Raw genomic sequence first — 25,079 nt, forward strand, 5'->3', positions numbered from 1 at the left:
TGAGGACTCTGGATCTGTACTTGTTGGAGTTTAGAAGAATGAGGGGGGATCTTATTGAAACTTACAGGATACTGCGAGGCCTGGATAGAGTGGAAATGGAGAGGATGTTTCCACTTGTAGGAAACACTAGAACTAGAGGACACAATCTCAGACTAAAGGGACGATCTTTTAAAACAGAGATGAGGGGGAATTTCTTAAGCCAGAGGGTGGTGAATCTGTGTAACTCTTTGCCGCAGAAGGCTGTGGAGGCCAATTCACTGAGTGTCTTTAAGACAAGAGATAGATAGTTTCTTGATTAATAAGGGGATCAAGGGTCATGGAGAGAAGGCAGGAGAATGGGGATGAGAAAAATATCAACCATGATTGAATGGCGGAGCAGACTTAATGGGTCGAGTGGCCTAATTCTGCTTCTATGTCTTATGGTCTTATAAAAGCAGCTTTGAGGACACGAATATAAAAATTGATCACGGTCAAGCATGATGAGATTGGAGGGAATTTCTCACCCTTTCTGCCTCTCCCAAGTAGTTGCAGAGAAGGCAAGTTTAAAAAAAAAAAGAAAAATAGCTTGCGAAAAGGAAAACTACATATCTAGTCATAAACAGAATGGAGGGTAATTAAAAGTGAACGTAAAATGTACAAACTGAGAAACACAACAGTTCCTGAGCTGCTGGCATCACCAAAACATGGAACTGAATGAGGCATCTAGCGCTGGATGTAAACCATGGAATGTAAGATAAGATAGTTGCTCCAGTACTGTAATGAACTGATTCTGGAGAAGATGGGTGAAACGTTGTGCAGATTTAAATTTGATAGGGCGGCACAGGGGCGCAGTGGTTAGCACTGCCGCCGCATGCCGCCGAGGACCCGGGTCCGATCCCGGCCCCGGGTCACTGTCGGTGTGGAGTTTGCACATTCTCCCCGTGTTTGCGTCGGTCTCACCCCAAAATTCGGGGGGGGGGGGGGACGGGTCTGAAGTTAAATATGCTCATATCTTGTGATTTGATTTCCTTTGTTTTGATGTGTCACGCTTTATTGCTGGTGATTTATCTTCCTGATGCCCTATGGTTGAATGGGGTATATAAATGAAGGATAATGCTCTTACAGGGAAGTATCCATTGCGTTGGCGTTCTGCTACGGTAGGCTGACTGGAAAATAACTGGAGCCGTTATAGTTTCACAAAGGAATGAAGCTGGGGCTGTGAGGAGCCAGTGGCTGACCAGGCTACATTCTAACAGCTTCATTGGCAGTGTAAAGAGGCCAGACTGGAGAATGGGAATGGAACTGAAGTGGAACCAATCTTAGTTTCATTCCAGCAAATAATGAGCAGGAGATTGGACGGATCTCAAACTGGAGCAATTTAACACATAGCTGGCAGCAATTGCAGATTGGCAGCTAACTTGTGCAGATCAGATCTGCATTGAGATACTCACTGTAATGTTGCCCGTTGGTAACAGAAATGACACTATTCATAGTCAGCGTGAGGCTCAAATTGGGATTAAAACGAGATAAAGAATATTACCCGTTTAATCTGCAGATTTGCAGCATTGTTGTTGAAACAGATAAAATTCACAATTGCTTCAAAATTCTTCCGTGCTCGCATGCAGAATCACCTAGATTTTGTCAAAATTTCCAACCGCAATAAGTTAACACTTCTGGAAAGAGGTTTGGTCTGAATGGTTTTTTTTAAAAATGAAAAACTCCCTCTCGCCTGTTGCAATTGCTGCATGTTTTGTTTTCAAACGATTTTGCTAAAGTCATATTACTTGCTTTTCATTTAAGATACCTTAAGAGGCCAGATTAAGTTATATTTTTATTCAATTTAATTGAAGCAATATTTATTTGAATGAAAGTGCGGGAGAAATATTCGGGGAATGTATGTTTTGAAGCAAAAGTTCTAAACTGAGCGCATTGCGACCATGACCTATTAATGACATGTCTTTTGAAATTGGATTCGGAAACCATCAAGAGTAGCGTCCACCTTTTCAGTTTGGTCTATTGTAGATTATGTTTTTGCTGTGAATAAGAACCAGATGGCGATAGTTGACATATCGAGTGTTTGTCACTAATACCATTACTTTTGGAATGGATATGTGGAAATTACAGGTTAAAGGTGAGGAGGAGTTCAACTGTTGCCCAGCAACATTTGAACCAGACATTTCATCTCTTGTGAGGACAAATTAACATTGGAGTGATTATTAGGAAATTAAAATGTGACATTTGAAACTTCGGCTTATGTATTTTTAAATCCTTTAAAGCAAATCAACTCTTTTAGTGCACAGGGCTAGTAATCCTTCTGGTATTATTCCTGTCAAGAGAAGGGCGTGTTAGCCACCATGTGCAGCATGTCCCAGTCGATCTGTGATAAATTAGTCTGAGTTGCTGCAAGAGACTTCAGATACAAATCCCAGCACACACAAGAGTATTGTGGCAAATCCCTGTGGGAAATGCAAATCACTGCAGAGATCAGTGGGGCCAAACTGCCCAGGAAAATCCAATGGGTTTGGGAGGAGGGATAATCCTCCCTTGAAGTCGATATCTCCACCCTCTCTGGACCAAGATGAGCATGGGCTCCAGTGTTCAGCAAATGCATCTATTGGTGAAGCTGTGAAACTGCAAGCTGGAAATCGTGAAATGAATGGCATGCTCGTCCTTCTCCGTGTCAACTGTTGTAGGCTGTTGGTTACAGTTCGGTAGGTTTGAAGAAGTCTTCGTAGTTGTACGACCGTTAACACTTAAGAACAATATACAGTAAAGGGAGCTGTCTCCATGATTCCTGGTACACACGGCTCTGTCCAACAATAGAATGACACTGGGTGCGGATAATGTGCTCTCTTACATTACTGTGTGGGTGTACTGTCTTCAGTCCCATTGAATGCTCCACCTCTCCGTGATGCTCCACCCTTCCGGCGGGAGTCATACCGGGGTGAATTGGTGCAAGTATTTACAAGAGGGGCCTGGGTGCCATGGCTGTTGAAGGGATCCGAGAAGGTAGTCTGCAAACCCTGCCTGTCCAGCCAAATCTTGCCAGGAAACTTGACCAGTTCCCTGTCACAACATGTGTGTCACACCCAGGCCCCACATCACTGCAGTTTAGGTCCCAGCAAATGTACACTTCCCTTGCTCACCCCCATCTGTAGAACCTGCCTGCACACAAGCCTCTAAGCGTGGAGGCAGCTGGCAGCACACAATTGACCGTCTCCACCACACAACCAGTTGCTGCCCTGCTGCTGGTAAAACACACGGCCCACCAGTGAGGCAACCCACTGGGGGAAACAGGATAGGGGTTACAGAGCCTATTGCTGACTAGGGTTGTCAGGAATGGGTGGTGAGGATAGAGGATCCTCACATCACATGCCAGGTGCCATTAACGAATGGGGTCAGGGGTGCAGTGCGGATGACAAAATATCGAAGGGGCTGGGTGAAGGATGGGAGAGGGAGAGTGGCGTAACAGTACAAATGAGGGTGACCATGTAACCTGGTGACTTTGGATGGTGTAGCCACCTGGGGTGGCCACCTCCCAATTCCAAAATGGATACTCACAAAGAGTACAGGGAAAAAGGGACAGCACTAGAAAAACAAGCAGGTACAAGGTTTCCTGTGGATTGGAACCTGCAGAGCCCAGACAGAACTGAAACTACAAGCCATTAGCATAGTAATGAGCTATCTCCCGGGACAAATAGAAACATTGAAACAATCGGTACCAGGACAGACTCCCCGGCGCCAGTGGAGACTAAAACAAATGAAGGCCAACGGTTACCTAGAGCCTGCCCAGCGATTGGGGAATGACCCCGTTATTGGAGAGAATCGATACAAACGATTGGGACATGGTCCAAGGTCCGCCCAGAAGGGCGCGAAACCCCTTGGTGTATAAAGCAGAGTCCCCAAGGTCAGTTTGCTCTCTTATTCTCTTATTTTCTCCATCTTCACCTTGGCATTTGGCTCTCAGCGACGAGAGGCCGCCAAGCACCAGCCAAGTAAGTCTAAGGTCAACGCACGCTACGAGATAGGCGCACCTAGCTACTATTCTATACCAGTTCGAAGCCAGCAGTATCAGAACTGGACAACGGCCATTGTTCCTCTGACTGAGTGGGCCCCCGAAGCTAAGTATAGGCTTTTAGTTGTAGTTTAGTGAGTAGAGTTTGTGCATGAGTAATAATTGACTGTGTGTGTAAATAAATGTGCATTGATTTCAAACTTATTAACTGGCGTATTGAGTCATTGATCAGTATTCGGCTTTGAACCTTGTGGTGGTATCAGAAAGATACCTGGCGACTCTTGAGCAAAGGTAATTAAAACAGAGCAAATTAAGGAAAAGCATAACGAGCAACAGTGGTTAAGGGAATCCTCATCTGGCTAATATTCTGTCTCTTTCCTTGTATGTGCCAGACCCTTGTACTACACCAACATATATACGACTGACCAGATTCAGGAAAAGAAAGAATGGCTTGCATTTATGCAGTGCCTTTCACAAACTCAGGATGTCTATATGTGCTTTCCAATCAACTGAGAAGTTTTGAAGTGTAGTTATTGTGGTAATGTAGGAAACACGGCAGCCAAATTGCACAAATCAAATTCCCACAAACGTCATGGTGTTAATGACTACATTGCTGTTTTAGTGGCATTGCGTGAAGGTTAAATAATGGCCAGGACACCTGGGATAGCTGTCTTTGAAATTGTGCTGTGGGATCTTGCCTGCACAGCTGAGAGAGTAGATGGGCCCTCATTTTAGCATTTCATCCAAAATCCAATGCCTGTATGACATTGGAGTGGCAGCATTAGATTTAGTGCCCAAGTTTTTAAAATGGCACTTGAATTCTCAATTCTTCTGACTTAAAGGCAACCCTCTGAACCATAGCTGACACTTGGTAACCGAGCTTTACTTGTCACTTGCCTATGTCTGCATACTTGTGCTTATAGTTGTACTGAGTGAATAGTGAAACACCCATTCCGTTCCCATGCCCATGGGTAATTGTACTGACGTTAGCTAACTGAACATGTAGTGACATTTTAACCTGAAACTTTCGGCACTGTTCTGCATCAGACAGTAAATTTGCAAATCAAGCAATCGGGTAGTTTTATAAATCAAAGTTTGATATATTCTCATCTTGACCAAATGATTGAATTAAGCATCCCAATATGAGGAATATCCAGTGTCCTGAAACATGTGCAAGATCATGTCTGCAGTGTATTGTCCAAAGACCACCTAACACATGTAACCCGATCATTTAATTTGAGCTTTCTCATGAAAGCCAGATGCCACTTTTCAATGTTGTACACAAGCATTAAAACTTCATGAAGCCTTTTAGTTGGAAGGTTGTGATGAGCCACAAATCTGGAAAACAATGTTATAAAAAAAATAATCTTGCACAATAGTGTATAACAGGAGTAAAATAGTGGCAAGTTACTTAAATAAATTCAATGCTGACAAGGTGGTTGCATCTCTTTCAACATATCTTTTAACACCCTGTTACTTTTCGTTAATGATTCTTCTAAACACCAGATCCCCACAGATGACTGGTTAACATGAAGCATTTTTAGAAGCAATGGAATTAAATTAACCACTGTTGAAGTATTCTCAAATTTTCATAATGCTTCATTATAAAATGCAGTTGCTTTTTTAAAGTGTTAGTCTGCTCAAGCATTGTGTTACCACTGTGCTTGCTGTTTCATGGAATCTCATAGAATCCGTACAGTGCAGAAGGTGGCCATAGGGCCCATCGAGGCGGTGGCACAGTTGTTAGCATTGCTGCCTCACAGCACCAGGGACCCGGGTTCAATTCTGGCCTTGGGTGACTGTCTTGTGTGGAGTTTCCACTTTCTCCCCATGTCTGCGTGGGTTTCCTCCGGGTGCTCCGGTTTCCTCCCACAGTCCAACGATGTGCAGGGGTGGGGGTTACGGGGATAAGCCTGGAGAGTTGGCTTAGTGCTCTTTCAGAGGGGCGGTGCATATTCGATGACTGAATGGCATTCTTCTGCGTTGAAGGAGTTCTATGGAGCCTGCACAGACCCTCTTTTTAAAAAAAAAAAACCCTCCTAGGCCCACTCTCCCACCCTATCTTTGTAACCCCACCTAACCTCCACATCTTTGGACACTAAGGGCAACTTTGCATGACCAATCCTCCTGCACATCTTTGGACTCATTGGCACTTAGGAAAAATCTGTGGAGAATAGCTGCAGTTGTAACTGCTGACTGACAAAGATGCTCAATGTAGGGAGACCACAACAGAGAAGGGAGGGAGGGGTGAAAAAATATATATTTTTTTACAAGACTTTCATAATACAGTGGTGTGGCTATTTTGTCGTAGGTACGGAAATGTAGTCCATCTAAATTATTGACAATGCACCAGAATCTTGATCTGTATATAACATCCATTACAATTAAAGTTAGAAAATATAATCTGGATTTCTAGTCTTTGAACTTTCTGTATAAATCTTACATTTTGATAAATGAAGATAGCCAATTTTCTCAACATCCTCTTGCCCATCAAAAAGAGAATTTTACGAGGGCAGCATGGTGGCCTAGTAGTTAGCACAGCTGCCTCACGGCGCTGAGGTCCCAGGTTCGATCCCGGCTCTGGTTCACTGTCCATGTGGAGTTTGCACATTCTCCCCGTATCTGTGTGGGTTTCGTCCCCACAACCCAAAAATGTGCAGGGTAGGTGGATTGGCCACACTAAATTGCCCCTTAATTGGAAAAAATAATTGGGTAATCTAAATTTTTTTTAAAAAGAAGAGAATTTTACTGCTATATGCAGGGGAATCTGGTATGAACGTAGGAAATTTTTGATGTCATTGAGATAAAGGCCCTGTTCACAGCAGGCCTTGAAGTTGCGTGCAGGTTAGACGTCATGCAATCACTCACACCAACTTACTGATGGCCCTTATTGCCCATAAAAGCAGGGCGCCGCATAGTAGAGCAAGTTACAACGCTGAATTTTATTCAACTAAGGGGTGAAAGTCTCTTTTTTTTTTCCTTTTTAATAATCTTCATTGTCACAAGTTGGCTTACATTAACACCGCAATGAAGTTACTGTGAAAATCCCTTAGTCGCCACATTCCAGCACCTGTTCGGGTACACCGAGGGAGAATTCAGAATGTCCAATTCACCTAACAGCACGTCTTTTGGGACTTGTGGGACGTCAACCGGAGCACCCAGAGGAAACCCGCGTAGACACAGGGAGAACGTGCAGACTCCACACACACAGTGACCTAAGCCGGGAATCGAACCTGGGACCCTGGAACTGTGAAGTAACAGTGCTAACCACTATGCTACCGTGCTGTCCTCGTACCTCGAGATGCATTATGATATGACTTCAGCTGAGCTTCAGTTGGTACAAGTGCACAGCAATAAAACTGCTCGTGATTCTGCACTGTTTAGAAAACATTGACAGTCTTATTCAGAGAAACCCCAGATGACTAGAAGTATCAGTGGCGGAGTATGCTATCCTTGTCTGAGTTTAGGTTTCGGTTACGTGATGGAATTGTGGAGCGGTTTACCCTACATTTGATTTCTGCTCGATCTGAACCTGAATGTATGTGGGGCACACGTGGAACACCATATCCCCTTTGAGTGCAAACAAAAACTCTCAAAGATTTATTGAATATAATACCGATCAATACAGAGCAGGGACCGGTAAGACCGGTTCATCACTGGACAACATGGTTGTAGAGGTGACTTCCCACAATCGCAACTGAAGAGTGCAGCTTAACGTCGGAAAAATCATTATACATTTACGTCTAATCCTCAGTAACTCTGGGATCAAAGTTTACCGAGTCTCCGCTGTGCATACAGGTTTTACGTCTCAAGAAGCTGTGTCCATTCTTTGCCAGTTTTCCAAATTTCACAATTAACTAAAACCAAATGTGTTCTGGTAGCTTATCTGAACCTCAAATAATTTGATCTGTGTAGTTTCTTTTTTTAAAAGTAAAGGTTTTTATTTCTTCCTGTCATCTCATAGGACAAATATACAAATTTGACTTTATTTTCAACAAAGGTACAAGTAGCCAATGCAAATGAAATTATGATGTGTCTTCTGAATCTGATACTCTTGACGGCTACAAGTTGGCTTTTATTTTCTGTACAGGTTCCAATTCATAAATTGGGATAACAGGGAGTGGGTCTGTTTTTGTAGTACAAGGTTACAGACATTTCCTTTGATTTATGTTTCTTTGAAATCTCACGCAGTTTGCGAGGAGGCTGTCTGTTGGAGTCAATTATGTCAACTTCATTGACTTTTTTTTTGGAAGGACGGAGGAGCTGCTGATGGAAAGAGAGAAATGGGGCAGAGTGGCTGTCGGGTCAGTAGCTTCATGGCTAGAATCCCTGCTCTCAGCTCCCTGGTGAAACTGTATCCCTTCCTAAAGCCTTGCTGCCTGGCTATGCTTTATACTTCCTGCCCACCTAAATCATCAGTGACAGTGTAGGAAATGGCAAGAGCGGTAGCGTGGAAACATTTGTTGGGGAACGAAATTGAAGTTGAATTTTGGTTGGAAGAAATGTTCCACATTCAGACTTGCAAAAAAAAAAAAAGATTCTTTGTCTCTGGGTACCATTCTTTCTGGAAAATGCGGTGTTTATAATGGCTGGCTCTTTGTAGTGCCCAGCCATTTAAAATTGGAAGTAGATTCCAAACAACATAGTGAAGAGTATGTGGCATGCAGGAACTCAAGAAATATAATGCTTTTGAAACCAGAAGGTCAAGAGGTTTGCACCGAGGGATCTAATATTACAGCGAGTAAGAACAAATATATCTCATCTTGTGAGTAGTTCCAGAAAGAAAAAATGGTTGTCTGCATGTTTCTTCATACCCAGATGCACATTAAGAACAGAAAGGATTGCTTTATTTTCGTGCTGCAGTCAGAAGTGGGAGCGTGGTAGTCAGACATTCTTAGGTGTTGGCTATGGCTTGTGGCTGTCTCGCTCCTTTACCTTGAGAATGTGGAAAATCCCACTCAGTGGAATGCATTTCCTGTGCACACTGAGCAGGCTGGGTCACTGGTGCTCTAGTGCTCACTAAGTATTTTTCCACACCGTGGAAGGAGCATTCCTTCCCCAGCTCCAATTAAAGTTCAAGGTTATTATTCTTTGACCATCTTGGTGTCAAATTAGTTCCCCATCTCCCTTTAAACTTCATTTTTTAAAAAAAACTTGTGAAATTTGTACAGGTAACTTGGAAGTAAAGCAACTTACTCTACAGGATATCCTGCATTATCGGGGGAAAAAAACCAAATGCATAATTTGTGTTGATGGAGTGAGAGGTAAATTGGGCAACCAATCCAATACTGTCAGCTTCCCTCCAGGTCGGTGAGGTGAAAATGACCCTTCCCGAGACTACAGTGGATGCAGTTCTCAGTTAGGAGAGTATTTGTTTTATATTAGAGGTAAGGCAACATACCAAAGCAGTCCATGAGTAAATGTCCAGTTTTAAGTAATTTGAAGGGAGAGAATGTGTAATAACTCCATGGAAGCAGAAGTCCCTTCACCAGAATCCCTTTTATTAACAAAACCAACTGCAGTAGGACTATATGCATTCAGCTTGCGGTCTACACTGGTAGTGCAGAGGATCTGACACTCCTGTTATATACAAAGAAGAGGTTCCCTGATTGACCCACGAATCAGGGAACTCGTATTCCAATTAGCCAAAGGCCTGGTCTAAGTCATTACAGAGTGGATCTAGGATCTTGAGGGGTTTTCAGTGGAGGTGTTAGTAGGATTTGTCCAGTGGAATCAGAGGGCGACAGAGGGGAGTTGACCATAAACCTGCAGAGATTTAGCCCTGGCAACAACAGTAAGACGGTAAGGAATGGATTAAGAGTTGGAGCTTGAAGATCTAGCCTAACCAAATGCAGCAAAATGGTAGCAGAGGAATTCTGAAGGATGAGGGGAGCAGAGGCAGTAACCATGAGAAGCAATTATGTCCATCAAAGCAAAGTGCATTTGGCAGCATCCAGAACAGATTGGAGCTAGCCAAGAGTGAAAAGTCTTGTGTGGAAGAACACAAGGTTGCACCAGAAGGTCATGGACTCAGCATATTATCTTTCCTGTCACATCAATGCATGGCTGAGGCAATGCAGCATAGTAGATGGTGCTAATTTTTAGATGAAACATTAAGCTTAGGCCCGTTTGCCTGGTCAGGTAAATCTTAAGTAGGTGTGGGAGAGCAGCTTGAGGAAAGTAACCATGATCGTTTCCACAGAAATGAGAAATCTGCTCCAGTGGTTGGAGTAGATTGGTTGGACTTACTTTCTTCTGATGACCTAGAATGATTATTCTGATTATCTAGCTGACCAGGATGACAGCTCCTCTCTCCATGTCACAATGTTGGTTCCTATGATGCTGAAATACGGTGTTTTCGCTCATATAACACTATTTTAACAAGATAACCATTACGCAAAAACTAAGAAGCAAAGCACACGTAACAATCAAATAAACAGACATTCGCACTGTTATCTGTCATGCCATGTAACGGACAAATGTACAAAAAGGTCCTCAAATGTCCCTGCATCAAAACAGCATGGGAATGTGAATATTGATATAACAAGTCCAACACAACAGAGTCTGCCAGTCATTTTATGATGTAGTACTGTAGTCAGGAATGCAGTTACTCGCATCGAAGTTCCCAATTAGCCACATGTGGTGAGGAGCTCGTTGACCACCATTGCCCTGGGTTGTAATTGGTGATGGGCGCAAGGAGTAATTTGTTGACAGTCAAAGACTGCTACTGTGATTGGCAGGTTGCTTCTGTTCAAATCAAAAGCCGCACACATTAAATTTGGTATGTGATTAATGTGGTTAACTTTTAAATTCTTCAAGTGTAAAAATAACTTACAGCAGAGCATCCTCCGTAAGCATATCACAATGTAACTTTTTTTCAATTGTAATTATGCATCTTGTATTCTGTTCAGTTGGCTGCTTTGATGTGGATTCTTGTTAAGTACTTCTTTGCACTGCCATTCTTGCTTAGCATTCTTTTTGCACCTGTGGAGGCTGCTAACTGGGTGGGGTGGGTGTGGGGAGGGGGGGGGGGGGGGTTGATGAGCAGTTTTTCTTTGTGTGCCTCTAGCAGTCTGTGTGCCTCGATTTCTGTTGCTGTGGGTGGGGTTTTGAGAATTGGGTTTCTTTTGCAAGCTTCTTGTCTCATTTTTCCAGATTTCAGACATGCCTGCAGGGTTTTTGATCGCTTCTCCCGTGTTGTCAGTTGCTAAATATCTTCACTTTTCCAATCACTTTCACTGATAAAAAAATCTAACTGCTGCCTAGGATCAAAATTGGCATTTGTCCCCTGGGATCAGGCCAAAACCTGCTGGTACAAGCTGACACTTCTATGGCTGGGCTGTGGTACGGTGTATGTTATTCAGTAATATAGGGGGAATGATGAAGACTACTGAACGTCAAATCTGTTGGCACTTAAGAATGCAAGGAACCCTTTGGCTATGAAATTGCGTGCATTGCTTTTGGATTCCAACCAAGGTTACCCTACAATGGTGGTCCAAATGTGAACTGGAAATGGTTGTGGGGGAAAGTAGGGACTCATGGTTGAATGCCGCATCTATCTATTTATAATGTGCTGCATTTCTTACATCTCCATCCACTTTCTGTCTACAACACTTTATATCCTCTTGACACAAAAGTGTGACAAACATGACAACTTCTTCCCAATTCCAACCCACACCTTTTCAATGAAATTGTCTCTTTAAACTTGTGCAGGGATCCAAACTTGGTAGAGTTCCTGTGCATGAGTTTTGCATCTCCGGACTCCCAACTTGTACTGCATAGGACGTTCCATGTTTCAACCAACTCTGGCCAATTCCCAAAGTTCTCCAACGTTTGCTATTTGCCTCTAACTCTGCTTGACCTGAAGGTTCCACTTGGTTTTCAGCAACACTCTGGAAGGTGGACTGAACGTATTAATAATAAATTGCCTTTTGAGAGATCTGATTGTGCCATGTGGACCAGCCTCCCATTATTGCACTGCGTTGGTCTGTTCTGACAGTTCAGTGGTAACCATTGAGTTCTTGGTTTCGTCCCTATGTTCTTGCTGGTTTGGCTTTAGTGATTCAGACTATTCTCATAGCTGGTCCTTGATTCCTCTGTTTTTTCACTGACCCCAAGTATATAGGGAAATTCAGAACGTGATCAAGGAACGAACAGGAAACCTTCTCTAATTTAGTTTCAGATATTGATTTAATCCCATATCTTCATTTGATTCTCTTCCTCATTTTAAGATGAAGCTAATATAGCACTGTTTAGACTTTGGCTTTAGCTACTTAATACATTTTTTTGAGTAGTAAATGACTAGGCAAACAGTAGCACTAATAAAATGTATGTTTATATAGTGGTTAAGCGTAGCTGGTTGATCATCTAGTAGAATTAGTAGATAGTTTGTGAAATTATGATATAAGCACTATCCTTACATAATATACATGAGTTAACTGGTCTAACTATTTACTTCAAAGGCTGCGGCCATCCTCCAATCTGAACTGGTTAGCTTGCAAAATACTTCTAGAAAATGGCAGAAAAGCAGATCTCTATCGCTGTTAACCGTAAAAAGAAAGTGCCAATCAAACCTAATTTGAACCTACCCTAAAAGATACTTCATTTGATCACCGTAATCACATAATCACCGTAAAGCTGATGAGAATTCTGATCTGCCATCTGTTGAGGTTTGCAAAACATACCATTTATTTAATGGTGCCTAATTAAAAAAACCTACATTATCATAACTTAGCCCGTTCAGTGGCCAAGGTGTCCATGGCTACATCTACCAGATCTTGCTGCTACTCTGGATAATGAGTTTGTCCCAACTCCCAAGTTGTCCCCTTTTGAGGTGGTGTGATAGGCAGGCTTTGGAAAAGCTTAGGAAGAATATTAAAGGCGGTATTGGTACAGTTAGATGATGTAGACCAATTGAGCTACATGGCCTGTTTCCACCCCTTGCATTCTATGTAACATGGTAGATGAATTTTCAAAGTCCTTTTTTAAATTTGAAGTACCCAAATCATGTTTTTTTTCCAATTAAGGGGCAATTTAGCTTGGTCAATCAACCTATCTTGCGCACCGTAGGGTTGTGGGGGTGAGACCCACGCAGACACGGGGAGAATGTGCAAACTCCGCACGGACAGTGACCCGGGGCGGGCACCGTGCCGCCCCACGAATTTTCAAAGTCTAAGTGACTTTGTCAATCATTGAATGAACGTCTACTTATTCTAGCCATGTGGCGTTGAAGTTAATTAAACATCTTTTATCTGGCTGGAATTCAAAAGGGCAGGCCTTCAACAAACTCCTGACAATAGTTAAAATAAGTACATGAATCATTTTAATGAACTGCTTTGTTAGAAGTGTGCCATTTTGAAGATTTATATTTGGGATCATATAGATTTTTAAAAAAATATTGAACAAAGGAGCAGATGTGACAATATAGGCTTTTTGCATGAAACCTTACCTTTGTCCATAAACATCAAAACATTCAATGGACGCTTGTTTAAGTGTAATCATTATCAACAGAGTGAGACTTGTTTTACGTTTGGTTTCTTATCAGCCAGTTAGCCTAATCCTGCATCAAAGTTTTGTGAATATGTATTCAGCTCTCAAGCTTGCCATTTTCTCTGGAATCCTTCAATAAGGAGCATATGTCTAATACTGTAGTGATTTAGTATTCGAGACACAACAGCACTATTTGTTGTTGTGTGAGTGACAGCCATCTGGGTTTGAGGTCTAGTGAATTTGCTGAATTCCACAGCCAGCTGGCCTTAGCTGTTGACATTCCTGGTCACTGTTCAAAATGTGCACTTTGGGCATACTCGCGATCCTGTAATAATTAACTTTCTGTTTCATAGGAAAGGAGTTAATTCTGTCAACATGTTTCCATGGGCAAGTCCATTCAGCCACAAAGAGTAGCAGGGAAATATAATGTTGTGCCCTTAAAATGCTTAATAATATATAATAGCTGGATCCTCTCGTACAGTTTTTCTTTGGGGTGGGGGGACCTTTTTTTATTTGTTTTAAAACTCCTCCCCACTGACCACGGTAGCGGATGTGTTTTGTAGTTTTGCTATAAAGAGTAGCGTTGTAAGATATTTCTGATTCATTTTGGATTGGGTTCCATGAACAAGCAACAGAGAAAGGCAGGGATTTAATTTTCCCCCAAACCTGGAAACCGGTGGAACTTTGAATTCTGAAGTAGTGGTTGACCGTGTTTAGACTGGAAAGAAACAGCATCCGTTTTCCACCGATTGCCGTTTCAGCTCCAGTTATTGAAGAAAGGACTTTGCTCAGTGATCTTTCTGGATTCAGACGCTATTGGAAGCCGGACTGTCAGTAATTAGACCACTGCAGCCAAACGTAAATAACATCAAATAAAAATTATTGCAGCTAATTAATAACAGAAATCTGAAACAGAGCCAAGGGATTCCTTTTTATTTATTACAGATTCAACCAAGCAAGAGGATATTGGAAATTCAGGCAATTATTTTAACCCTTTGGGTGCTGAATTTCATTGCCAAAATTGTATTGTGAAGTTGGTTTGATTTGTACGAATGTGCCAAACTTTAAATTTTTTTTTAAAGTACCTCATTCTTTTTTTTTCTCCCCAATTAAGGGGCAATTTAGCATGGCCAATCCACCTAGCCTGCACATCTTTGGGTTGTGGGGGGTGAGCCTACGCAGACATTGGGGGGGGGGATGTGGAAACTCCACATGGTCAGTGACCCGTGGCCTGGATCATACCCGGGTCCTCGGCGCAGTGAGGCAGCAGTGCTAACCACTGTGCCACCCCACAATATGCCAAACTTTTAAAAAATAAATTTAGGGTACCCAATTCTTTTTTCCAATTAAGGGGCAATTTAGTGAGGCCAATTCACCTACCCTGCACATCTTTTTGGGCTGTAGGGGTGAGACCCATGCAGACACGGGGAGAATATGCAAACTCCACACGGACAGTGACCCGGGTTGCTGGGGGAACTCTCGGTCCTTACCAACGTGATAGGATTTGGTTGCACACCACAATCAGATAGGGATTCAAGAGAGCACATCAGTCATTCCTATTATCAAGCTATGTATGCTTCCATCTAGAAGAATTGTGTCAATCCAGCAGAATTGAACATGGTAAACATGCCTTAAATGGGCTGCGCTATCGGATAGTAGGATGTGGATTTTCACCTGCAGCTTTTCCACTAGCAGCTGCCTGAGTGCAAGACAAGTATTTGTTCGTCGTAGTTTCTCAGAATGGTGGCCGTGCGTTTTGAAATTTCTCAAGTCTCTTCCCAATCGAATTTCCGATATTTGGGGCGGCAGAGTGGTTCGGAAACCATTGGGAGACTTCGGGCGGGATTTTCTGGATCCTCCCACTGCAGAGATCTTCTGGTCCCACTGAATTCGACCCCTCGCGTTGGCGTCCCTGGCAGCAGGGCAGGCGAACCACCCAAAGGCCCATAGATTTTGGCAGGACAGTAAAATCCCACTGTGATCCGGATTCTATTTATGACAGTGGATGATTGTGCGAAGTCTGCACGTTCTCCCCATGTCTGCCTGGGTTTCTTCTGGGTTCTCCGGTTTCCTCCCACCGGTTCGAAGATGCGCAGCTTAGAACATAGAACATAGAGTGCAGACGGAGGCCATTTGGCTCATCAGGTCTGCACCGACTCACTTAAGCCCTCACTTCCACCCTTCCCCAGAACCCCTCCTCAACCTTTTTGGACAGTTAAAGGCAATTTATCATGGCCAATCCACCTAACCTGCACATCTTTGGACTGTGGAAGGATACCGGAGTACCCGGAGGAAACCCACGCAGACACTGGGAGAACGTGCAGACTCCACACAGACAGTGACCCAGCGGGGAATTGAACCTGGGACCCTGGTGCTGTGAAGCCACAGTGCTAACCACTATGCTACCGTGCCATGGGTGGATTGACCATGCTAAATTGTCCCTCAGTGTCCAAAGATTAGGTGGGGTTATTGTAATAGTGTGGAGTGGGGGAGTGGACCTGGGTGGGGCGCTCTTTCGAAGGATTGGTGCAAACGTGATGGGCCAAATGACCTCCCCCTGCACCATGGGGATTCTGTGATTAGTGGTGGAGTGGTACTAATCCGAGGCACTTTACTTTGTGAAGGGAATGTTGAAATCCTCCCTGGGTGCATGCTTTCCTTCTATTTTTTTCCTGCAAGGAATTGCCTTACTTTGCTTGGCCCATGGCCACTGTGATTGGCTTGAGATTGCGTGTTTCCATTTCTTATCTCTTCACCCCTTCTGCTGTAGTTCCTCGATATGGCAGCCTGAAGTCACAAAGCTTTGCTTTTTAAAAGATAATTGAGGTTATAAAATTCTTCCAAGTTTCATAAACACCACCGGAACTTTGAAAGCTTTAACATCCATTTCTAGCACTATCAATGTTAAGAGGCGAGCACTATAGCTTTTTCTAAACAAGAGTTGGCTATTTGTAACTCAGTAACATTGAGAATTTGTTTAGCAAGTAATATTGCATGCTTAAACATTTTGGTAACCGCGTCAATCCTCCATTCCGAAACACAATTCCAACAAGTGCTTTCTTCTTGTCAAAAAGACACCATTATCAGATCAGTTTTATACAGGCTCAGGGGGGGTGGAATATTTATCAAACTTTTTTTTGGGAGCATCATTTTTGCAGTAGAACTTTATTGCGCAGTACATAATATTATGATGCTTTTCAATTTTATGTAAGTGGTTTTTTTGCAAGAAAAAATGACCTCTTGCGTCATTCAGAATCTATTGTAATAATCTCTGTGGACTCTAGTTTCTTTCTATCATCTTTATTAGTGTCACAAGGAGGCTTACATTAACACTGCAATGAAGTTGCTGTGAAAATCTCCTAGTCGCCACATTCCGGCGTCTGTTCACGTACACAGAGAATTCAGAATGTCCAATTCACCCAACAGCACGTCTTTCGGGACTTGCGGGAGGAAACCGGAGCATCCGGAAGAAACCCACACAGACACTGGGAGAACGTGCAGACTCTGCATAGACAGTCACCCAAGCCAGGAATCGAACCTGGGTCCCTGGCGCTGTGAAGCATCAGTGCCAACCACTGTGCTAGTGTGCCACCCACCTGATCTTTCAGTGTGACGTTTCTTTCTCTCTCTGGTCAATGCCTTTTCATCATGGACAGTTGAATTTCTAACACTACATTATTAACAAACATTGAGTTTGTTCGGTACAGGTTGAAGTTGCAACATAATGTAAATTTATGAACAAGGAGCAGTTGTGGGCCACTCGGCCCCTCAAGCCTGTTCTGCCACCGACCCACCTCTGCCTTAAAAATATTCAAAGACTCTGGGCGCGATTCTCCGCTGTGGAGAAATGCGGAACCACGCATGCGCAGGTTCCGTCAATGGCGTGATGACGTCACCCGCGCATGCGCGGGTTGGAGCCGGCTTGCCGCGCGGCCGTAACGAGGTCGTTAAGGCAGCGATGCCGTGATTCCCTGGGTCCCGCTCCTAGCCCCGATTTGGGGGGGGGGGGGAGGGAGAGAATCGGGTCCCGGGACCGGGCGTGAAGGCTGCCGTGAAACACGGCCAGTTTCACGGCAGCCTTTACGACTCTCCGCATTTGCGGAGAATCTCGCCATCTGCTTCCACTACCTGTTGAGGAAGAGCGTTCCAAAGACCCCAAAGATTGAGGAATCCCTGAAAAATATGTTGGTCCACGAAATTTTACAGACGTCTTTACTGGAGGAGGATAATGCAGGATGCTGATTAGTTAGAATGTACCATTGGGCACACAATTACCAGGAACAGACAGAGTTTGTTCCAATCATTTTGAAAAAAGGAATCTTTCATTATCATAGAATTTACAGTGCTGAAGGAGGCCACTCGGCCCATCGAGACTGCAGCGATTCTTGGAAAGAGCACCCTACCCGAGGTCAACACCTCCACCCTATCCCCATAACCCAGTAACCCCACCCAACACTAAGGGCAATTTTGGACACTCAGGGCAATTTATCATAGCCAATCCACCTAACCTGCACATCTTTGGACTGTGGGAGGAAACCGGAGCACCCGGAGGAAACCCACGCAGACACGGGGAGGATGTGCAGACTCCGCACAGACAGTGACCCAAGCTGGAATCGAACCTGGGACCCTGGAGCTGTGAAGCAATTGTGCTATCCACAATGCTACCGTGCTGATTAATTGGTCTTGAACTTGGAACACAAACACCAGTGGATTCTTGAGGCAGACGTAACAGCTTAAACATTTAGATCTTTTGCTCTTTTAACTTTACTGACCAAACTCTGTGAAAACATGTGATGGATTATTGCTAAAGCAGAGTTGGAGGGATTGCCGTTGGCTCTTTTCAGCAATGTCCACTCCTAGATTGCCCACATCTCTGCTCAATGCCCGTGTACTAAACCTTTACCACTCTTCTTGTACAGGCTTTGGAAGAAGCGCAAAAAGCCATTCAGCAACTCTTTGCCAAGATCAAAGACATTAAGGACAAAGCCGAGAAATCGGAACAGATGGTATGTATGGTGCTGAAGAGATTGTTTTGATGATTTAAGTTTGAAATGCTCCATTAGCAGAGCTAGAGCTAAACGTGGGAATAATATTTCAAGAATACTGGAATTCAAAAGTAGGGTAATGGTATATTTTTCAGATGGCCATCAGAAAAATAGTCTTCTAGAAGAGTTTTTTTTTAAAGTGGGGAAAGAAGTCAACAAGGTAACAAGGCTTGAAAGGACAGCACGGTGGCACAATGCGTTAGCCCTGCTGCCTCACGGCGCCGAGGTCCCAGGTTCGATCCCGGCTCTGGGTCACGGTTCGTGTGGAGTTTGCACATTCTCCCCGTGTTTGCGTGGGTTTCGCCCCCACAACACAAAGATGTGCAGGCTAGGTGGATGGACCATGCTAAAATTGCCCCTTCATTGGAAAAAATTAATTGGGTACCATAAATTTTTTTAAAAATAAGAGACTTGAGAAGGGAGTTCCCGAAGGTGGGGTCAAGATGGCCGAATGTGAGGAATGCCACACGAGGGGAATACCCCATAAGTCCAAAGTCAGAGCACCACCAGATGTGAGGTGGAGGATGTTGCAAAGGTGCTAGATGACTTTGGGTGGTGGACAAAGCAGTGGAAGGATTTGTATATCGGGGTGAAGCTTTAGAATTTGGTATAACCAGAGCCAGGAGAGGTCAGCATGAACTGAGCTGATGGGTCAGTGAAAATAGCACAAGAGCAGGATTTGGGCAGAAGGGTTTTGGACGTATTCAGGAAGAATTCAGGAGGATGGTGAGAAGAGTATTGAAAAAGATGAGCCTTGAGGTAAAGAATGTTTATTGCTGCCAAAATCAACTTGGAGCCTTTTATAGTGGATCCGTGGGCTCTTGAAAAGAAGACATAATGCGGCTTATTTGAAGCATGTAAATGAATGTCATATCACTAATCCTGTGTTTGTATTTTTGTCATGAACTTTGTAATGTTAAGAATTTTGATTGCAACTGTTAATGTTGCACAGCCTTAATATGATTTGACCCACATTAGCTTGAAAGCAATGCTACATCATGAGAGAACACACTTTGGCTGGAGATGACCTTGTGAAATGTTCTTCTTCAGGTCAAGGAAATCACACGAGATATCAAACAACTTGATCATGCAAAACGCCACCTCACTACGTCCATCACCACGCTCAATCACCTGCATATGCTTGCAGGTGGAGTCGACTCTTTGGAGTAAGTAGTCATCAGAAGAAGGCCTGTGTTATGGTTTACGATGCAGAAGTGTTTTAAGTGTATCGCCATGTCAGTAGGTATGGGACAAATAATTGATCCTAAAAAGTATTTCTCAGGTTGTCAGCTTGGAAACAGGAAAGATACTGTTCACTGATACAGTAGTGCTCTATTAAGTGAAGGCAGTGCCCAATGTAATGCTTGACTATACAAACCATAAGGTTCTATTTCAGCTTGTGCTGAACTAACTGACTGTAGCCATGGTGAGATTTGGGGAACTGGAGTTGAAAAACAGAGTGTCAGGGCGGCACGGTGGCTCAGTGGTTAGCACTGCTGCCTATGGCGCTGAGGACCCAGGTTCAATCCCGGCCCTGGGTCACTGTCCGTGCGGAGTTTGCACATTCTCCCCGTGTCTGCGTGGGTTTCACCTCCACAACCCAAAGATGTGCAGGGTAGGTGGATTGGCCACGCTAAATTGCCCCTTAATTGGAAAAAATAATTGTGTACTCTAAATTTTAAAAGAAAAAAAAAGAAAAACAGAGGGTCATTTGAGCACAATGGACAATGGATTCCATTTAATCTCAGTAAGCATATGAAGCCATGTGAGGAAATTGTGTGGATCTTTTACATATGTACATAGTACCATAGAATCTCAATAGCGCAGAAGGAGGCCATTCGGCCCATCGAGTCTGCATGAACCCTCTGAAAGAGCATTCTACTGAGGTCTACTCCCCTGTAACCTAACTTGTGCATCCCTGGACACTAAGGGACATTTTAGCATGGCCAATCCATCAAACTTGCACATCTTTGGACTGTGGTAGGAAACTGGAGCACCCGGATACCCATGCAGACATGGGGAGAACTTACAATCCCCACACAGACAGTGACCCAAGACTGCAGTTCAACCCATGTCCCTGGCGCTGTGAGGCAGCAGTGCTAACCACTGTGCCACCATGCCACCCATGTGAAATAATTTTTCAAGTATTCCAAGGGAATGTATCATAAAGAATGTAGAATATAATTTCTGCTCTCTCCCCTCCCAAAGATGTTGATCACTGTTAGTTTATGGTTCCATTGGATTTTGCAGTCCTTCTCCACTTCATCCAGGTGGGAGCTCAAGGTTGGTAAGGTAATTCAGCCGTCTAGCCTCAATAGTCAAGTCAGACTCCACCCCATGGGACATATGTTCCACCCAAAGAAGCATGTTGCACTTCTTTTCAGCCAGAGTTCTGGATTATCATCTCCCTTCTTTGCAAAGGCCAATTTACAGTTCCCCAAATCTTGCACTGGCTGCAATCAGCTAGTACAGCACAAGCTGAAAGGAAACCTTGTAGCATGTAAAGCCTAGCACTCCATCAGGCACTGTCTTCACTTAGTAGAGCAATGGTTGGAGTGGAATGTAACTCCATAATGGACAGCTTTGCCGTGACAGGGCATTAGATGAATATCTGCATGATCACTGCACTCCAAGTGTTGATGTTGTTATTTTGCAGCTTAAATAGGAATAGTTAGCTCAAATTATTATCAGAGCACAAATATTTAGAGCTATATAAATTCTTAATTGAACAACATCGTAGATGCTTGTTAATAAGCTTCTTGATTATGGATGACAAGATAGGGAATGGGTAATTAAGTGAAAGTCTTTATTTATACAGTGCTTTTCACAACCACTGCCTGTCTCAAGGATAGTCATTGATTTTTATATAGGCAGATATTTGCGCACAGCAAATTCACTCAATGTACCGTGATAATGACCAGATAAACTTTTTTTTGTACAATCTTTATTGTCACAAGTAGGCTTACATTAACACTGCAATGAAGTTACTGTGAAAAGCCCCTAGTCGCCACATCCGCCGCCTGTTTGGGTACACAGAGGGAGAATTCAGAATGTCCAATTCACCTAACAGCACGTCTTTTGGGACTTGTGGGAGGAAACCGGAGCACCCGGAGGAAATCCGCGCAGACACGGGGAGAATGTGCAGACTCCGCACAGACAGTGACCCAAGCTGGGAATCGAACCTGGAACCCTGGCGCAGTAAAGCGACTATGCTACCGTGCTGCCCTAGTGATGTTGATTGAGGGATAAATATTGACCAGGACACCGAGGATAACTCACTTGCTCCTCAAAATAGTGCCACAGGGATCTTTTACATCCACCCAAGCATGCAAATGGGGCCTTGTCTTAACATCTCATCTGAACGACAGCACCCCTGACCGTGTAATACCCCCTCAGTACTGAGTGTTGACCTTGATTTTTATGCTCAAACCCTGGGATGGGACTTGAACTCAGAATCTTGTAATTCAGTGTGCTGTTTCAGTCACACCACAGCTGACATGGTGAATTGGTTTCAAGCAGTTTGCACTCTATTGAAGTAACCACATCATGCAAACCTATTAATCCCCGTGGTTCTTTTGTAGGATTTGTTTAAGGAAAACATCTTGTTAGGAACATGGGAACTGGAGAAGGTCATTTACACCCTCAAGCCTGTTCTGCTAGTCGAAGAGGTTCTGGCTGATCTGTGACGTAAATTCATAAACCCGCCTTTGTTCCATACCCCTTAATATGGTTTAGATAAATCTGAAAACCCCAGTTTTAAAATTGACAATTATCTAGCATCTATGATACTTTCATTTTTGTAAAAACACAGTTATCCTGACGACAGACCAGAAAGAAGCCAGTATCTAGACAGTGGCACATGGGTGCATTGCAATATTGTGAAACCCTAATCACTAACACCGTTACATTAGAATATCATTGGAATCCAATGTTGGGATCACGTTTATGGTACTCCGAAATTAGGAACAAAGTAAACGTAGGGGGACTGCCAGTGGCGGCCATGAGCTGGGGGGTCGCACAAAAGGTGGCTCTCATCTAGGAACCTCTGAGTAAACCTTCAACCCCACCAAAAGGGTGAAAAGTTCCCTAAACTAATCAGGTTTCACCTCATGGGTGAAACTTTTGTATAGTGCTCCCATTGTGAGCCTGTGGATGAATGCCACCAGCTCTGAATATTTCCAGCTGAACAGAGCAACAAGGCAGGGGTGCCCACTGACCCTGCTGCTGTTCACACTGACAGTTGAGCCACTTCAGCGAAGGGCTGAACACGCATTCGGAGTGGGTGGGGGGGGGGGGGGGGGGGGCAGGTAGCACACAGTGTCACTCTATGTGGATGACCTACTCCTCTACGTGTCAAGCTCCCTGGCCAGCATGGGCAAGATAATGGAGGGTGTTCGGAGACTTCTCCGGTCACAAACTCAATCTTCCCGGTGAACCCCCAAGGGTTGAGGAGCGGAGCTGGAGGTGCTGCCATTTAAACTGGTCCAAACCAAATTCAGGTACCTGGGGATACAGATAGCTCACAACTAGATGCAGTTCCATAAGTGGAACATAAGAACTAGGAGCAGGAGTAGGCCATCTGGCCCATTGTATTCCATCTGCCAGACCCTAGCCCATTCACTTAACCTATCCAAATCCCTCTGCAGACTTCCGGTATCCTCTGCACTATTCGCTTTACCACTCATCTTAGTGTCGTCTGCAAACTTGGACACATTGCACTTGGCCCCCAACTCCAAACCATCTATGTAAATTGTGAACAATTGTGGGCCCAACACTGATCCCTGAGGGACACCACTAGCTACTAATTGCCAACCAGAGAAACACCCATTAATCCCCACTCTTTGCTTTCTATTAATTAACCAATCCTCTATCCATGCTACTACTTTACCCTTAATGCCATGCATCTTTATCTTATGCAGCAACCTTTTGTGTGGCACCTTGTCAAAAGCTTTCTGGAAATCCAGATATACCACATTAATTGGCTCCCCGTTATCTACTGCACTGGTAATGTCCTCAAAAAATTCCACTAAATTAGTTAGGCATGACCTGCCCTTTATGAACCCATGCTGCGTCTGCCCAATGGAACCTGGCCAGTTTGGTGGATGAGGTGAAGAGGGATCTGATAGGATTGGATTCACTCCCACTATCCCTTGCAGGAAGGGTGAGGCGATAAAAATGAACGTATTGTCAATGTTCCTCTTCTTATTCAGAACACTTTCAATCTTCGCCCTCAAATCTTTCTTCACCAGGGTTGACAAACTAATCATGGCCTTTGTCTGGGCAGGAAAGAATCCTAGGGTACGGGTAGCCGTTCTTCAAAGAGGGCGACACATTGGAGGCCTAGCCCTGCCAAACCTCCCAATCTATCACTGGGCAGCAAATGCAGAGAGTGTTCAGGGGTGCTTGGGAGAACCGGAGACGAAATGGGTCCAGGTGAAGGAGGCCTCCTGTATAGGGACGTCTCTCTGGGCACTGGTCACCGCCTCACTCCCGGCCCCCCCAAAAACATATTCGAGATGCCCGGTGGTAGTAGCCACATTCAGGATCTGGAATCAGTTCAGGCACCACTTTAAACTCAGTGGTATGTCTGTTGCGGCCCCCATCTGCAAGAACCATAAACTTACACCGGTAAGGATAGATGCCAAGTTCAAGACACGTACGGGCAGCACGGTAGCACAAGTGGATAGCACTGTGGCTTCACAGCGCCAGGGTCCCAGGTTCGATTACCCGCTGGTCACTGTCTGTGTGGCGTCTGCATGTTCTCCCCGTGTTTGCGTGGGTTTCCTACTGGTGCTCCGGTTTCCTCCCACAGTCCAAAGACATGCAGGTTAAGTGGATTGGCCATGCTGAATTGCTCTTAGTGACCAAAAAGGGTAGGATGGGTTATTGGGTTACGGGAATAGGGTGGAAGTGAGGGCTGAATTGGGTCGGTGCAGACTCGATGGGCCGAATGGCCTCCATCTTTACTCTATGTTCTATGTTCTAAGACATGGAAAGAGAATGGGGGTACTGACGGTGAGGGACATGTATGTGGATGGTAGAGTAGTAACCTTGAGGGAATTATCAGAGAAGCTCCAACTCCTGAAAGGGAAGAAGCTTCGATACCTGCAGCTGTGAGACTCTTCTCCGCAAAGAGACCAAGGCGTTCCCCAGTTTGCTGGACACCGGATGCTTGCACCGGACTGGCCAGGGGGAGATGAGTGTGGCGACATACAAGGACGACCTTTGCAAGAGGTAAGGGCCCCACGGGATGAAACGCAACGGAAATGGGGGGGGAGAAGCTGGGCATGGAGATAGGGGGAGGACTCTGGATCGGGGCACTGCACAGGATCAACTTCCTCATGCGCAGGGCTAAGCCTAACACAGCTAAAGGTGGTGCACAATGCACACCTAATCTGGACACGGGCGAGCGGATTCTTCCCGGAGGTGGAAGATAAGTGCAAGCGTTGTCTGGTGGTGTGGGGAGTCCAGCCAACCACACCGACATGTTCGGGTCCTGCCCCAGACTCGTTCTGGACCGCCTTCTTCGAGACTATGTCCCGGGTCGTTGG

The 25,079-nt window shown here is 44.4% G+C and overlaps 1 protein-coding gene across 1 annotated transcript in view; it reads left to right on the top strand.

Moving 5' to 3' along the window:
- The window catches only part of vps53 (VPS53 subunit of GARP complex), a 269,146-nt gene that overhangs the window by 49,714 nt on the left and 194,353 nt on the right, over window positions 1-25,079 (top strand). Inside the window, exons 5-6 of the mRNA XM_038814428.1 lie at window positions 18,403-18,489; window positions 19,579-19,694. Of these exons, the coding sequence (XP_038670356.1) occupies window positions 18,403-18,489; window positions 19,579-19,694 (203 nt within the window). The remainder of the gene's footprint in view (window positions 1-18,402; window positions 18,490-19,578; window positions 19,695-25,079) is intronic.

The sequence above is a fragment of the Scyliorhinus canicula genome, chromosome 12 (genome assembly GCF_902713615.1).
Source record: "Scyliorhinus canicula chromosome 12, sScyCan1.1, whole genome shotgun sequence".
NCBI lineage: Eukaryota > Metazoa > Chordata > Chondrichthyes > Carcharhiniformes > Scyliorhinidae > Scyliorhinus > Scyliorhinus canicula.